The sequence below is a fragment of the Trichechus manatus genome, unplaced genomic scaffold (assembly GCF_000243295.1).
Source record: "Trichechus manatus latirostris isolate Lorelei unplaced genomic scaffold, TriManLat1.0 scaffold00209, whole genome shotgun sequence".
In the NCBI taxonomy this organism is placed as follows: domain Eukaryota; kingdom Metazoa; phylum Chordata; class Mammalia; order Sirenia; family Trichechidae; genus Trichechus; species Trichechus manatus.
The window spans coordinates 2,378,646-2,392,503 of NW_004444145.1; the positions used below are offsets into that span (position 1 = coordinate 2,378,646).

At 42.6% G+C, this 13,858-nt stretch overlaps 1 protein-coding gene across 1 annotated transcript in view; it reads left to right on the forward strand.

Moving 5' to 3' along the window:
- Positions 1-6,573: 6,573 nt before the first annotated feature.
- The window catches only part of TMPRSS12 (transmembrane serine protease 12), a 37,344-nt gene continuing 30,059 nt past the window's right edge, over positions 6,574-13,858 (forward strand). The window contains exons 1-3 of the mRNA XM_023742433.1: positions 6,574-6,755; positions 8,109-8,309; positions 10,967-11,045. Coding sequence (XP_023598201.1) covers positions 6,574-6,755; positions 8,109-8,309; positions 10,967-11,045 — 462 coding nt within the window. The remainder of the gene's footprint in view (positions 6,756-8,108; positions 8,310-10,966; positions 11,046-13,858) is intronic.

The following is a 13,858-nucleotide window of genomic DNA, read 5'->3' on the forward strand; positions in this document are numbered from 1 at the left end:
CTCAGCCTCTGGAAAATTTCTTCTTTGTTTTGGGAGCTTGCTGAAGCCATCATGGTCTGCCTCTTTATGTGATTTGATATTGACTGTTGTCTCCGAGCCATCAATAAGTTATTATATTTATTTATGTTTGCTTACTGTGTCCTAGCTTTTGTTTTGTTTTGATATGTCCAAATGGGCTGCTCATGTTAGCTGGTATGATTATTGGCGCCTTTGAAGCTCTAACGTCCTGTGACCAGGTGGTTAGAGCTGTTACTAGGTATGGGAGCTCAGGAGGCTGTTTACTTTCTTTGTATGAATTCAGCTCAGGTGTCCAGGTAGTCGGTCACCAAGTGTGTGGTGCAGGCTGTCAGCTACAGTCCTAGACAGGCAAGGGTGATTGGCGTAGGCAGAGGTATCTGGCTGCAGTACAGGGTCACATGCTGAGCAAGGCAGGGGGCTGATGGCTGCCTGAGTGTCTGGGAGGAAAGCATGTCCCCATTCCCTAGAGTGCGTAGGTGGGTGGGTTTTACAGCCGGACTATGGGCACCCAGTGCTGCTGGCTGTAAGGACTGGGAGTCACCACGTATTCTTGGACCCGTCACAGGTGGCTAGGTGGCATGGGTGGAGCCACCTGTCTTCAGGCCCCTGATGTGGGTAGGTAACGACCCTGCGTAACAGGCAGAGCAGTGTCAAATGTCATGAACCTGCCACTCCACCATATAGCTGGTAGAGCTGAAGTTAGGCTTCGGGTATATACCCTGTTGTACTGTGCTAATGAGGGCCTATGCTGTTGAAATGGACCCACAGGTCTATGCAGGGGTGGAAGGCATTCAAAATCCTTGGACCCCTTATACCTGTGCCTAGGCAAAGGAGCTGTGCCTGAGTTCCCGGCTTAGGGGAGCTGGCAGATTATTTTTTCCTGTTTGTTAATTTGTTCCCTCTCCAAGGCTAGGAGAATGGCTCAGAGCATGTGACAGGTCCTACCTGTGGCCCGGACTCCGCAATCACTGAAGCCGGCCTGGGACTCAGTGCAGAGTGGGGAGGGGGCAGGTAAATGGGAGAAAGGTTTTTCCCAAAGGGGGTGTTTTTTGATCTGCGCTGTAGGTCAGACACACGTACTTATCTTTTGCCCATCGAGCGCTGCTTTTCACTGGTTCTGGAGGCCTGAGTAGACTCTGCTGCTTGGTCTCTCCCAATGTGGAAGATGCCTCCTGAGTGCCACTGCTTGCCTCACTGGGCACGCCAGCCTATCCGGCCTTAAGGGTGCTGGCTCCCACCGGGTCAGGTCTGGCAACTCTTTGCTGCTTCCAAACCATCTCTCCCTCCCCCTGCCACTTGGTCCAATTCCTCAGATTTGCCTTTGATGTTCAGGGCTCCTAGAGTGTCATATATAAACAATTCACTTGTTTTTTCAGGCCTTTCTTGTAAAAGAAAAGCATCTGACTACTCTGCCATCTTGGCCCCACCTCCAGTTCTTACATTTTTAAGACTGTTTTTCAACTGTTTTCACACATTTAAAAAACAGTTTTAAGGATGGCTTGGCTAGATATAAATTTTGATTCACACTTTCTTCGAGTTTTTTTTTTTTTTAAAGATTCTGTATTATTGTCTTGCTTTATATGTTGTTTTTGATAAGTTTAATAAAAAACCCAAACTCACTGCTGTTGAGTCAATTCCCACTCATAGCAACCCTATAGGACAGAGTAGAACTGCCCCATAGGGCTTCCAGGGAGCAGCTGGTGGATTCAAACTGCCGACCTTTTGGCTAGCAGCCAAGCTCTTAACCACAACGCCACCAGGGCTCCTTGATAAGTCTGCTGGCATCTAATTCTGTTGCCCTTGGATGAAATTTGACCTTTATGTATAAGGGTCTTGATAATTTTTTTCTTTATCTTTAAAGTTTCATAATTTTACTAGAGTATGTCTTAGAGTTAAAAAAGTTGCTCATTCCATGTTAATTTTCACGTGTTCTCGATAGGCCTTTCTATTGATAAACTCAAGTCTTTTATTCCAGAAAGTTTTCTTGAAATTTTTTTTTTAAAATAAAAGATCTGGTCTAACATTTTCTTTTCTTCTTCAGGCATTCCAGTTTTATATATATGTATTCTTTGCCAGTCTTCCATTTCAACTTTTCTTTTTGATCCTTTTTACATCTTATCTCGTCTTTATTTTCATTTGCTTGGTTGTTTTTCTACCTTTCTTCAGTGTGTCATATTAAAATTTAATTTGAATCTAGTGTCCCTTGGGCAACTTTCATTTTAGTCTTAATTTCTCAGACGATTTCATCTTTTACTTACATTTCCATCTTGAGTTCAAATGACTATCTTTTCATTTATTTCAATTTTTGGTCAATTTCTGTGGGTTTTTAAAAAAAATTTATGATTAAAAGGTTTTTTTCATATATCCAAATGCTTGTCTAAAGATTTAATTCAGTCTGCAGTCCTCTGTGACAGTTTTCTTTGGCTTTGTAGTTTTTGTTGGGGAAGAAGTTTCTCAGCTTATGTGATCCTATTTTCTTCTTATACTAGTTGTGCCAGTTAACAATTTACTGTCTCTCAGCTCCAAATCCATACTTCTTTGCCCTGCTTTTTGATACTGAAGTTGGACCTGTAAACATTTCTCCTTTGCCAGTTGGTTCATTGTTAGATTTGTCAAAAGAAGTTGCTAGAGGAACACAGCAAAGCATACTGAAGAAAGGGACTTCTCTTCCTGGTTTCCATGTGCTTCTTGTTCCTCTCATATTGTGGTTACCAGTGGCATGTGTAGGACCCAGGGATGCTGAGCCTCTAGTGAACTTCTCTGGATCCTCAGTGGGTGCTTCCTGTGCACCAGCCCTGGCTAGCTGAATCCCTAGCAAGTGGCTTCCTGCCAACCAACCACCTTTGGCGTGAGGCACCCCAGTGAATTCATCTGTCATGCAATTGGTCACAGCTTACCCTCTCCAATAGGTTTTGAATCTCAGCCACTTCCATGTTTGTCCTTTCCTTGGTTACTCTCTCAACCCCAGTAGCTGCTCTCTACATTTTCTATTCTTATATTTATTCTTCAGTCTTCTTATACCCTTTTTAGTCATTAACCACCTTTTACTAGTTAGTAATTCTTTAAATTTTTTCCTATTCAAATTACTGGTGTAATTTCTATTTCTTTAATGGACATTTACTGATACTGAATTGGTATCAGAGTGGTCCCAGGAGACAGACCCTCAAATTTAGGATTGGGCTTAAACAAAATCCTGAGTTCTTGGAAATGGGACACATGTGCCTCTCCTATGAATCTATTGACTCCCTATTACCTGTCATAGCATTGTGCCCTGCTTGCAAGACCATACACAATCTGACCACCTGCCCCAGACACAGAAACACACAGTTCCCAAACATGTTTCCCTTCTTCCAAGTATCACTTTACACTAAAATATTGGGGGACCAGGGACTTTGTTTCTTGTCTGCCCCTAAATCAGGTCATGATGCAACTTGTTTCTCCAGTATCAGCTACCTCCCACTCACTGATTTCAACTCAGCCTTGGGCCTCTGCTCCCTTTCCCACTTGTTACCAGCTGTAAGCCAACAATTAGTATCTTCCTTTGATTTAATGCTGCCAACCATGCCAGCCTCAGAGGGATGATAAGAGCAAGATGACTGTCCTTTTATTGACACCTACTTTAATTTCTTACCCCATGACTAACCTCTCAGACTACCAAAGCCCACACTGTTCCCTTGTTATGAAGGTGTGGGGTTAACTAAGGCAAAGTTCAGCATAGTTCAGGATAGTAATGACAAAACAACTTAAAATCATATATTAGACATCACTGTTCTTAAAAATCCTTCCTGGGTCAGCCAGCATAGTGTAATTCTCACAGACATCTTTTTGGCTCAGGCCTGGCCTTCTGCTGTGTTGCTGGGCTGCCTGTTTCTCTCCTCCCTCTTCCACAGTTTCATTTGCACAGACAAATTTCTCTTCATTATGCTGATCAATCAGCATCCCTATCCCCAAGTATAAAGCAGGCTTAGGCCTACTACTGCATATCTAAAAACTGTATTAAATAGCTCTGCTAAAGGGAAGAAGGACCATACACTTTGATTCTGGGCCTTTAATGACACAAAAACAGGAAGAAACCTTGAACTTAAGTTTTTTCTTTGACATACCCTGATTAAAATTCTTAAGGCAGGGGTTCTCTTCAGTTTCTGTAAGAAGACAGAAACAGTAAAAATAAATAAATGGTAAAATAATACACAGCTACTCACCACATATTCCACTATTATTACACATATGTATATTCTCAGTCTGTCCACAGCAAGCCCCAGGGTGTGATAGGACATTAGGGTGGTGTCTGACCTCCTATAACTTCACAAGGGGCAAGGAGAATCAGTATCAACAGCCCAAGGCTGATTCCTATGAGGCAGAGGTCAGACAAGCCTCCTCTCTCTGCCATCTTTACCAATTCTGACACCAACCGTCCCTCTCATGGCGCTCTCTACTTCTGTACTGGGTTCAATAATATGTTGCACTGGCCACACAGAACTCACAGACAATACTCACAATTATGGGGTTTATTAGGGAAGTAACAGAATTCAAGCTCAGGAACACTCAGGATACAGTTTTTCCATCAGGACAACCTCTTCCCAACTGTGCTCGCAGGCATGTCTCTCCCTGGCCCTTGGCCTCTGCCCAAAGTCACTCAGCTTCCTCTCTCCTTGGGCTGGGAAGCCCACCACACCATCTTCTGCTGCCGGGTCTCTGCCATTGCTTCTCACTGCCTTCAGTGTTACAGCTCTCTCTCTCTGTTTCCTGGTTCCAGGAGGTTCTCAGTGAAAGGATCCCGGGTCCAGAGGACACGCTCTCTGCTCCTGGATGTTCTTCCTTGCTGGTGGTGGGATCCTCTCTCTGCTCTGGAATTGGCTGTATTTTAAGGCAAAACTGACGAATCCCCTTGGTGGGCCACAATTATTTGCACAGTCCACCCAATCACTGGGGTGGGAGTTACAAGACCATGGCTAGAAAGGCCACACAAAAGCGATCCACTGCACTCCAGACATTTTTTTCTTCCACGTGTACATATCTGCCAGCAAGAATCAGATGGATCTTCACTGCTCCTTGCACTCAAGTTGTTCATTGTCATGCATGGAGACATGTCCATGCCCTTGCTTATGCTGTACCTTTAGCCTAGCCTGTACTCACCATTTCTTCCTGTTCTTGATCTTCCCACTCAGTCTAGGCCAGATCACATAAACCTCCTGCAGGGAACCTACCCAGACTGCTACAACCCACACAAATCCTTTGTGTCTGAACTTTTTTTAGGCTTGTAATTGGTGTCACAGTTTATTTCTTTGGTTGTTCTCCAGTGCTTCATGTGAATTAGTCCTGATTTTCTTGGCTAACCAGCTATAAAGTTCTCTAAGTCAACGTGTCAGGTCTTAACATATCTCCCATGATGTAATACTTATTTCAGTGTGTGGTATATGGTGTGATGTTAGTATTTACTTATTCAATGGATCCGTTAATGAACCACTTATCTGACATCCTCCCTCCTCCCCACCTCATATTTGGAATATCAGGGGGCATCTCAGGGCTTCTTAGAGGGGCAAGGAATAACGCATGTTTCAGAAGGCTAGGGACTGAAGTGTGCACACGTGCACGTGCACACGTGCATGCGTGTGTGTGTCTAGAGTGGTGGTACAATTACCTTCAATCAGACTTTGTTCTCAACTTTGTAAGTCCTTAAATTTGATTTCATCAGCTCACCCTGAAGTGATCAGAGCTTAAAGCAAACTATTTCAAAGCAACTGAATAATAAGAGATTAATCTGTAATGTAGAAATTCAGTTCCCTTGATGGCTATGTTGTCTCAAATCCCAACCTCTACATTTGTTTTGTCTCTCCTGACCCTAGTTTAGCATACTTGATTTAGGACTACATATTTATGTCTTCTGGAAGTCTTGATCTTCCAAGGCTGGGCTAAGAGCTCCCCAGGGGCTCCTGCACTTTCCTTCCCACTGCAATCCTCCCAGTGTATAGAAGTGTGTTGATCTGGCCCAGTAAAGTCTCGTCAATTAACGAACCCCCAGGGCCGGACTGAGGGCAGGACATTGCTGAATTTAAAATACGTTTGTCCTAGTGGATACTGGAAGGCCTGACCTGTCTGGACAAAACCACCTGCCTCATAGCATGGCCGGTACCAGCCCCTCACAGGTATGCCTGCCCCTTGCGCCTCGTCCACCACACCCGCCCACCCGCCTCACGGGCGTCCCCACCCGGCCTCTTGGACACAGCTTGCTGCCCTATGCTCCCTGCCCATCTCACACAAGTTACCTGTTTCACGCAACTCCCCTAGCACGCACCTCCCCGCCCACTCCATGCACCTCACCTGCCTCACGTTCCCATTCCTTCCTCTCACCCCACGCGCCTCCCCCGCCACGCCCACTTAGACACAGCCCGTCTACCTCACAAGCCTCCGCGTGCGCGTCTCACAGCCTTGTCTGCGTCTGCTGAGTCAGCCGTGCACGTGCCTTGAGCTCCACGCCCCCTGTCGGCCCAGGGCGGGCAGACGGGCGAGAGGACAAGAATGCCTGACGCCATCTTGCCTACCGGGAGTTCCAAAATGGGCCTGGGACTCCTGAGCGTCGTGCTGTTGTTCACGGGCAGCCCTCTCTTATACTCAGAATATGACTCACTCTCGGAGAAGAGTAGGCTCGGCCCCTCGCGGCCACAGGCCGGTGGTCCGGTGGGGGCTGAGGCTGCGCGCGGAAAGGCCCGGAGGCAGGAGAAGGGTACGGCCCGGAGGGGAAGGGTCGGGCGCCAAGCACCCTCTCACTGAACGGATTCCTTTGCCCTTTTTTCACTTTGATAGTGTTCGAATTCGGGTCCTTCCTTTTCTGTTGTCCCAACAGCCTTTAATCAAAATTATACAGACCTAAGCAGTTTCTAATCAGATTGTAATGAGGATACTAAGAGTGGTAGCAGTAATAGTTAAAACGCCATACATTTTTGTAGGTTGTCTATATTTGCTCCTCAAAACGTTCTGGGATTTATTATTCCCATTAAAAAAATTAGTAACTCGTTGGAATTCAGAGTTGAAAGAACTATTGGGCGATACTTTCATACTACAGTTGAGAAAAATTAGCCCAGAAAGTTAAATGGCAAGGGGAGGAACCCGACTCAACAGTCCCAGGCTCTTTCATCGCTGTTTCTCACAAAGAAGAACATGATCCCAGGCCAGTGAAACTTATCTCATTTTTATATTCTACTTTTGGGGAATAGAATTATTAAATTAATGAATTGTGTTGATTTAATGTCTATTTGCAAGTAATCTGTTATGGCATGTTTGTCCTTTTTTTAATTAAAATACTGTGTTTCGGGTGAAAGTTTACACAGCAAATTAGGTTCCTATTCAACAATTTCTACACAATTTGTTCAGTGATGTGGGTTATATTTTTCACAGTGTGTCAACTTTCTCATTTCCATTCTGCTTGTTCGGTTTCCAGTAATCTAGTTCCCTGCTCCGTTACCTTCTTGTGTTTCCTTTGAATAAATATTGCCCATTTGGTCTCATAGAGATGATTTTTTAAAGTAGCACAGTATTTACAGATGATATTGTTTATTTTATGAGCCAGTTTGTTATTTAGCTAAAAGATGACTTCATGGAATAGTTTTGGTTCAAGGTTTAAAGAGTGTGTCAGGCGATAGTCTCGGGAGTCCTCCAGTCTCAGCTAGTCTAGTAAATTTGGACCTTTTAAGAATTTCAGTTCTGTTCCACATTTTGCTCCCATTCTATCAGGATCCATCTGTTGTTTTCCTGATTACAGCCATCAGTAGGAGTAGCTGGGCACCATCTAGTTCTTCTGGTCTCAGGGTAAATGAGGTTGTGGTTCATGTAGACTACTAGTCCTGTGGACTAGTTTCTTCTCAGAGTCTTTGGTTTCCTTCTTTCTTTTTTACTGCAGACACATAGAGACCAATAGTTGTATCTTATATATTAACTCTCCTTTAAAAATCTTTCAAAATATAGACATGCCTCAGGTGTCCAGCTTGCTTCATCAGTTTTTTTGAATAGGAATTTAGAGGATTACATTAATGTGTTCAGATTAGGAAGTTACATACACAGCTGCTCAGTCCAAATATATATCATTTTTTATTTTTAGATTGTGGAACAGCACCGCTGATGGATGTGTTGAAAGGATCTCGTATTATAGGGGGCACAGAAGCTCAAGTTGGTGCATGGCCATGGATAGTGAGCCTGCAAATTCAGTCTGGCAGTATTCTTGCTCATATATGTGGGGGAAGCTTAGTGAAAGAGAGGTGGGTCATCACAGCTGCCCACTGCATTAAAGACTCTAGGTATGTATTCAAAACACAACTTCTATTATATTCCCTCGGGGGAAATTTTGAAGTGATAGGGTACCATCATATGGTTTCAGCCATTTTCAGTTAAGTCATATATTTGTACTTAGCCTACTGCACATTATACAACGAATACTTGTTGAAATGAACACTTTAGAGTTCGGCAGACTTTTTCTGTAAAGACTAAATATTTTTAGGCTTTGCAGGCCATATGCTCCCTGTTGCAACTACTTAACTCTGTCATTGTAGCAGGTAAGCTATACCTTTATGTCATTTACCCAAGTCCTTTACAAAACAAAACCTGAGAGAAAATCTTTGAAGTAATGCTTTATTGGGAAATACAATCTGAAGGCACCAAGGATAAAGGAATAAAAGAGAGAAAACAGAGAAAGGAAGACAAGCTACAAGGTGGTACATTATTGGGCTAGCCACAGCTTCACAAGAAAACAAAGCTAGTTACTAATATGAGAAATATCTCAGGATAACCCACCATGCTTTTTAACAGCCTATAGAAGGGGGTAGGAAGAGAATTTACATGTTGGCTCCCCCTTGTTTCCTTTCTTTAATTTATCCCCAGTGGGTGTTGATTTCCATGCACTTCCTGATTGGGATAGCAGCCCCTCCAGGCAGACTAGGGTAGCCAGCTCCCACTCCCTATGGCCTAGTGATTCATCTGTATCTAGCAGTGCTAGGGGGGACCAGTCATGTTTAGTTGGGCACTGCTGATACTGTGATTTCAGTAAGTACAATAAACTCTGAGCGGAGCCTGCCCCTTATCCTGAGAGTGGCTAAGAGAAACAGTAATGTTAGAAAATAAAGAAATGGAAATTTCTGCAATCCTCCACTAAGCAAGTGATGGAGAACCAAGAATGGAGGTGTGTGGAGCTGATCAAATCTGGGAAGGTACATATAAATTGGGCCCACAATACACTTTGCTTACCTCCATACCCATTAAGTGGTATAATAGCCCCACTTTTCCATCGCTAGGGATAAAATTTAAAGAACTCCCTGGGGTTTATCACAAGTAGGCTCATTACAATTAGATGTTGACCTTGATAACATGGACCAGTGATGAATATGCTTGGCAGATCAGTGAGTAATGGATAGGCCCCCTGTAGGCACAGGAAGAACCAGAATTTGTAGAATGTGGGATAGGCAATTATTACCCATAAACCAAGCCCACTACCATCAAGTCAGTTCTGACTTATAGCGACCTAATAGAACAGGGTAGAACTGCCCCATTGGGTTTCCAAGTCTGCAAATCTTTATGGGAGCAAACTGCCACATCTTCCTGCCAAGGAGCAGCTGGTGGGTTCAAACTGCTGACCTTTCAGTTAGCAGCCAAGCTGCTTAACTACTGCGCCACCAGGGCTCCTTTTGACTATGCAAAGGCATTCAACTGTGTGGATCATAACAAATTATGGATAACATTGCGAAGAATGGGAATTCCAGAACACTCAATTGTGCTCATAAGGAACCTGTACTTAGACCAAGAGGCAGTTGTTTGAACAGAACAAGGGGATACTGTGTGGTTTAGAGTCACGAAAGGTGTATATCAGGGTTGTATCCTTTCACCATACTTACTCAATCTATGTGCTGAACAAATAATCCGAGAAGCTAGGCTATATGAAGAAGAACATGGCATCAGGATTGGAGGAAGACTCATTAACAGCCTGCATTATGCAGATGACACAACCTTGCTTGCTGAAAGTGAAGAGGACTTGAAGTACTCACTGATGAAGATCAGAGACCACAGCCTTCAGTATGGATTATACGAAAGCAAAAATTCCCACAACTAGACCAGTAAGCAACATCAGGATGAATGGAGAGAAGATTGAAGTTGTCAAGGATTTCATTTTACTTGGATCCACAATTAACACCCATGGAAGCAGCGGTCAAGAAATCAAAAGACTTACTGTATTGGGCAAATCTACTGCAAAAGACCTCTTTAAAGTGTTAAAAAGCAAAGATGTCACCTTGAAGACTAAGATGCACCTGACCCAAGCCATGATGTTTTCATTTGCCTCGTATACATTCGAAAACTGGGCAGTGAATAAGGAAGACCAAAGAAGAATTGATGCCTTTGAATTATGGTATTCGCAAAGAATATTGAATATACTGTGGACTGTCAAAAGAACAAACAAACCTGTCTTGGACGAAGTACAGCCAGAGTGCTCCTTAGAAGCAAGAATGGCAGGACTACGTCTCACATACTTGGGACAAGCTGTTAGGAGGGATCAGTCCCTGGAGAAGGATATCATGCTTGGTAAAGTAGAGACTTAGCGAAAAAGGGGTAGACCCTCAATGAGATGGATTGACACAGTGGTTCTAACAGTGGGTTCAAGCATAACAACGATTGTGAGGATGGCGCAGGACCAGGCAGTGTTTCATTCTGTTGTACATAGGGTCGCTATGAGTCGGAACCAACTTGATAGCACCTAACAACAACATTCTCTTTGCCAAGGAAGACATAACCAGGACATTCATCAGGATAAGAGCACATGATCAATGGTTCCTGAGTAATTATAAATAGGAATAGTATAATCCTGACAAATTGTTGACGATGATATTGGCACAGACCACAAAAAATCATGTTATGGTAAAGATAGATCAGAGAAAGAAATATACTCATTTGCTACAATATTTCCTATTAGGCTCAGATCTGCATCATGTGGCCCTGTACATCTTAGTGGCCCAACCACTCCAGCACAGATTCTGTTTAAAGGCTCTCAGTAACTGTTGGTGAGTAAATTAACTTCAGAAAGTCTTAAAAGCATCTGGTCCACATGGCTGACCCAAAACTTGGGCTTCTTGGAGTTCTGAACTGGATTTGTGGGGTCAAAGAAAAAAAGTAAAGGTTCCGGCCAAGGATTTCCAACACCCTCAAAAGAAAGCTCCTCTGAATTCTCATGAGCATTATGTAAATTCAGCATTGTACTCCCAAGGACACTTTGGCCTATACAGGAAGCCTCCAGCAGCTCTGTATGTTTATGTTTAGGTAGCCTGTGCTGAAGTTGTGGTTTCTCCAGTTTCTGAGCATATCACCTTGAGCATTATTGAGATTCTTCTATGCTGTTGGGTAGATCTATAGTTCATTTTGTTTTATTGCTAGGTAATTGTATGAATATACCACAGTTTGCTTATCCATTCACCTGTTGATAAACATTTGGGTTGTTTCCAGTTTTTGATTATTACAAATAAAGCTTCTGTGAACATTTGTGTATAGGTCTTTGTATGGACATACGCTTTCATTTCTCATGAGTATATATCTAAGAGTGGAATGGCTGGATCATATGGTAGGTGTATGTTTAACTTTTTAAGAAACTGCCACTGTTTTTTTTTTTTTTTTTGTTTTGGCAAAATGGTTGTACTGTTCATTCCCACCAGTAATGTTCTAGTTGTTCAGCATCCTAGCCAACACTTGGTATAGTCAGTCTTCTTAATTTTAGGTATTCTAATATATGTGTTATTATTATCTGTTAGAAATAAATTTATAAGGGTCCCTGGCTGGTGCAAACAGATAAGTGCTTTGCTACTAACCAAAAGGTCAGTGGTTTGAATCCATCCAGAGGCACTTCAGAAGAAAGGATGTCGTTCTACTTCCAAAAGGTCACAGCCATTGAAAACCCTATGGAATGCAGCTCTATTCTGAGACACATGAGGTCGCTATGAGTTGAATTGACTCAGTGGCAACTGGAACTGGAAAGTAAATAAGTAGTGGTATCTCATTGTGGTTTTAAATTGCAATTCCTTAATGACTGATGATTTTGAACATTGCTTCATGTGCTTATTTGCCATCTGTTTATCTTCTTTAGTGAGGTGTCTATTCAGATCTTTTGCCCAGTCTTTAATTGGGATTTTTTGTTTTCTTATTGTTGAGTTTTGTGAATTTTTTAAATACATTCTGTATTCAAGTTATTTACCAGATACAGGCTTTACAAATATTTTTCCAGTCTGTGGCTTGTCTTTTATTCTTTAATAGTGTCTTTCGAAGAGCTGTTGTTGTTGTTTGGGTGTTGTCATGGATTGAATTAGGTCCCCCCAAAATATGTATCAACTTGGCTAGGATTCTTCATTTTGTGATCTGATATAATTATCCCATTATTTTTCCATTTTATGTGTTGTAAATTGTGACCTTTATGTGTTAATGAGGCAGAATTAGGGTGGAATATATCTCAAGTCACCACCCTTACTCAAGTCACACCCCTGCTTGAGTCATACCTTTTATCTTAACAAGAGATAAAAGAAGAAAGAAGCGAGCAGAGAGGAGGGAGACCTGCTACCACCAAGAAGGAAGAGCCGGGAGCAAAGAGCATCCTTTGGTCCTGGGGTCCCTGCAGTGAGAATCTCCTAGACCCAGGGAAAGATTGATGAGGATCTTCCCTGACAGCAGACAGAGAGAGAAAGTCTTCCCCTAGAACTAGCACCCTGATTTTGGACTTCTAGCCTCCTAAACTGTGAGAAAATAAATTTGTTTGTTAAAGCCATCCACTTGTGGTATTTCTGTTATAGCAGCACTAGTAAAGACAGGTGTGAAGTCAATTTTGACTCACAGCAACAGAGTAGAACTGCCTCCATAGGATTTTCTTGGCTGTAATCTATGGAAGCAGATTGCCGGGTCTTTCTCCCATGGAGTAGCTAGGTGGGTTCAAACTGCCAACCTTTTGGTTAGCAGCCGAGAGTGTAACTGTTATACCACCAGGGCTCCTTTTTGAAGAGCAGCTCTTAATTCTGATGAAGTCCAACTAATCAGTTGTTTTCTTTTATGGATTGTGCTTTCCGTATTCTATCTAAGAATTCCTTGTTTAGCCTAAGGTCCTGAAGATTTTCTCCTATGTTTTATTCTAGGAGTTATATGGTTTTACATTAGAATCTATGATCCATTTTGAATAAATTTTTTTGTATAGTATGAGGTACGGATCGAAAGTTTTTGTTTTTGTTTTTTTGCATATGGATAACCGATTTTCCCAGCACCAATTGTTGAAGACTCTGTGTTCTCCACTGAATTACCTTTTCCCCTTTGTAAAAAAGCAGTTGACCATATATGTGAGGTTCTATTTCTGGACTCTCTATTTTGTTCCACTGGTCTGTTTGTCTTTCTTGATGCTAGTACTACTCTGCCTTGATTACTGTAGCTTTATAATAGATCTTGAAATTGTTGGGAGAGACAGTGCCCTTTGGCCTCTTGGACTTCTGTCTTGCTGGATATGTAGTCTATAAGGCCTTAGCCACTCTTTTTCGCTTTGTTTTTCTTTAATGTAGTTGGGAACTTTTAGAAATTAGGTGATGTTTCCCTTTGAATGAAGAACAGGCTTGCTTACAATTTGTTATAAAACCTGTGGATTCCCCAAGCTCAGTATTTCTCAGTAGCAAAACAAACCCAGGGTCTGTCTGGGACGTATCACATCATGGACTTGGGGACAAGGGGAGGAACTGATGCAGATATGCTTATGCTCATACTTTTTGCTCTGCTGATAGTAATAAAGTCCTTTGTCTCTGATTTAGGAGTTTTAAGTCTTCTTCCACTATCTACAAGATAGTCACAG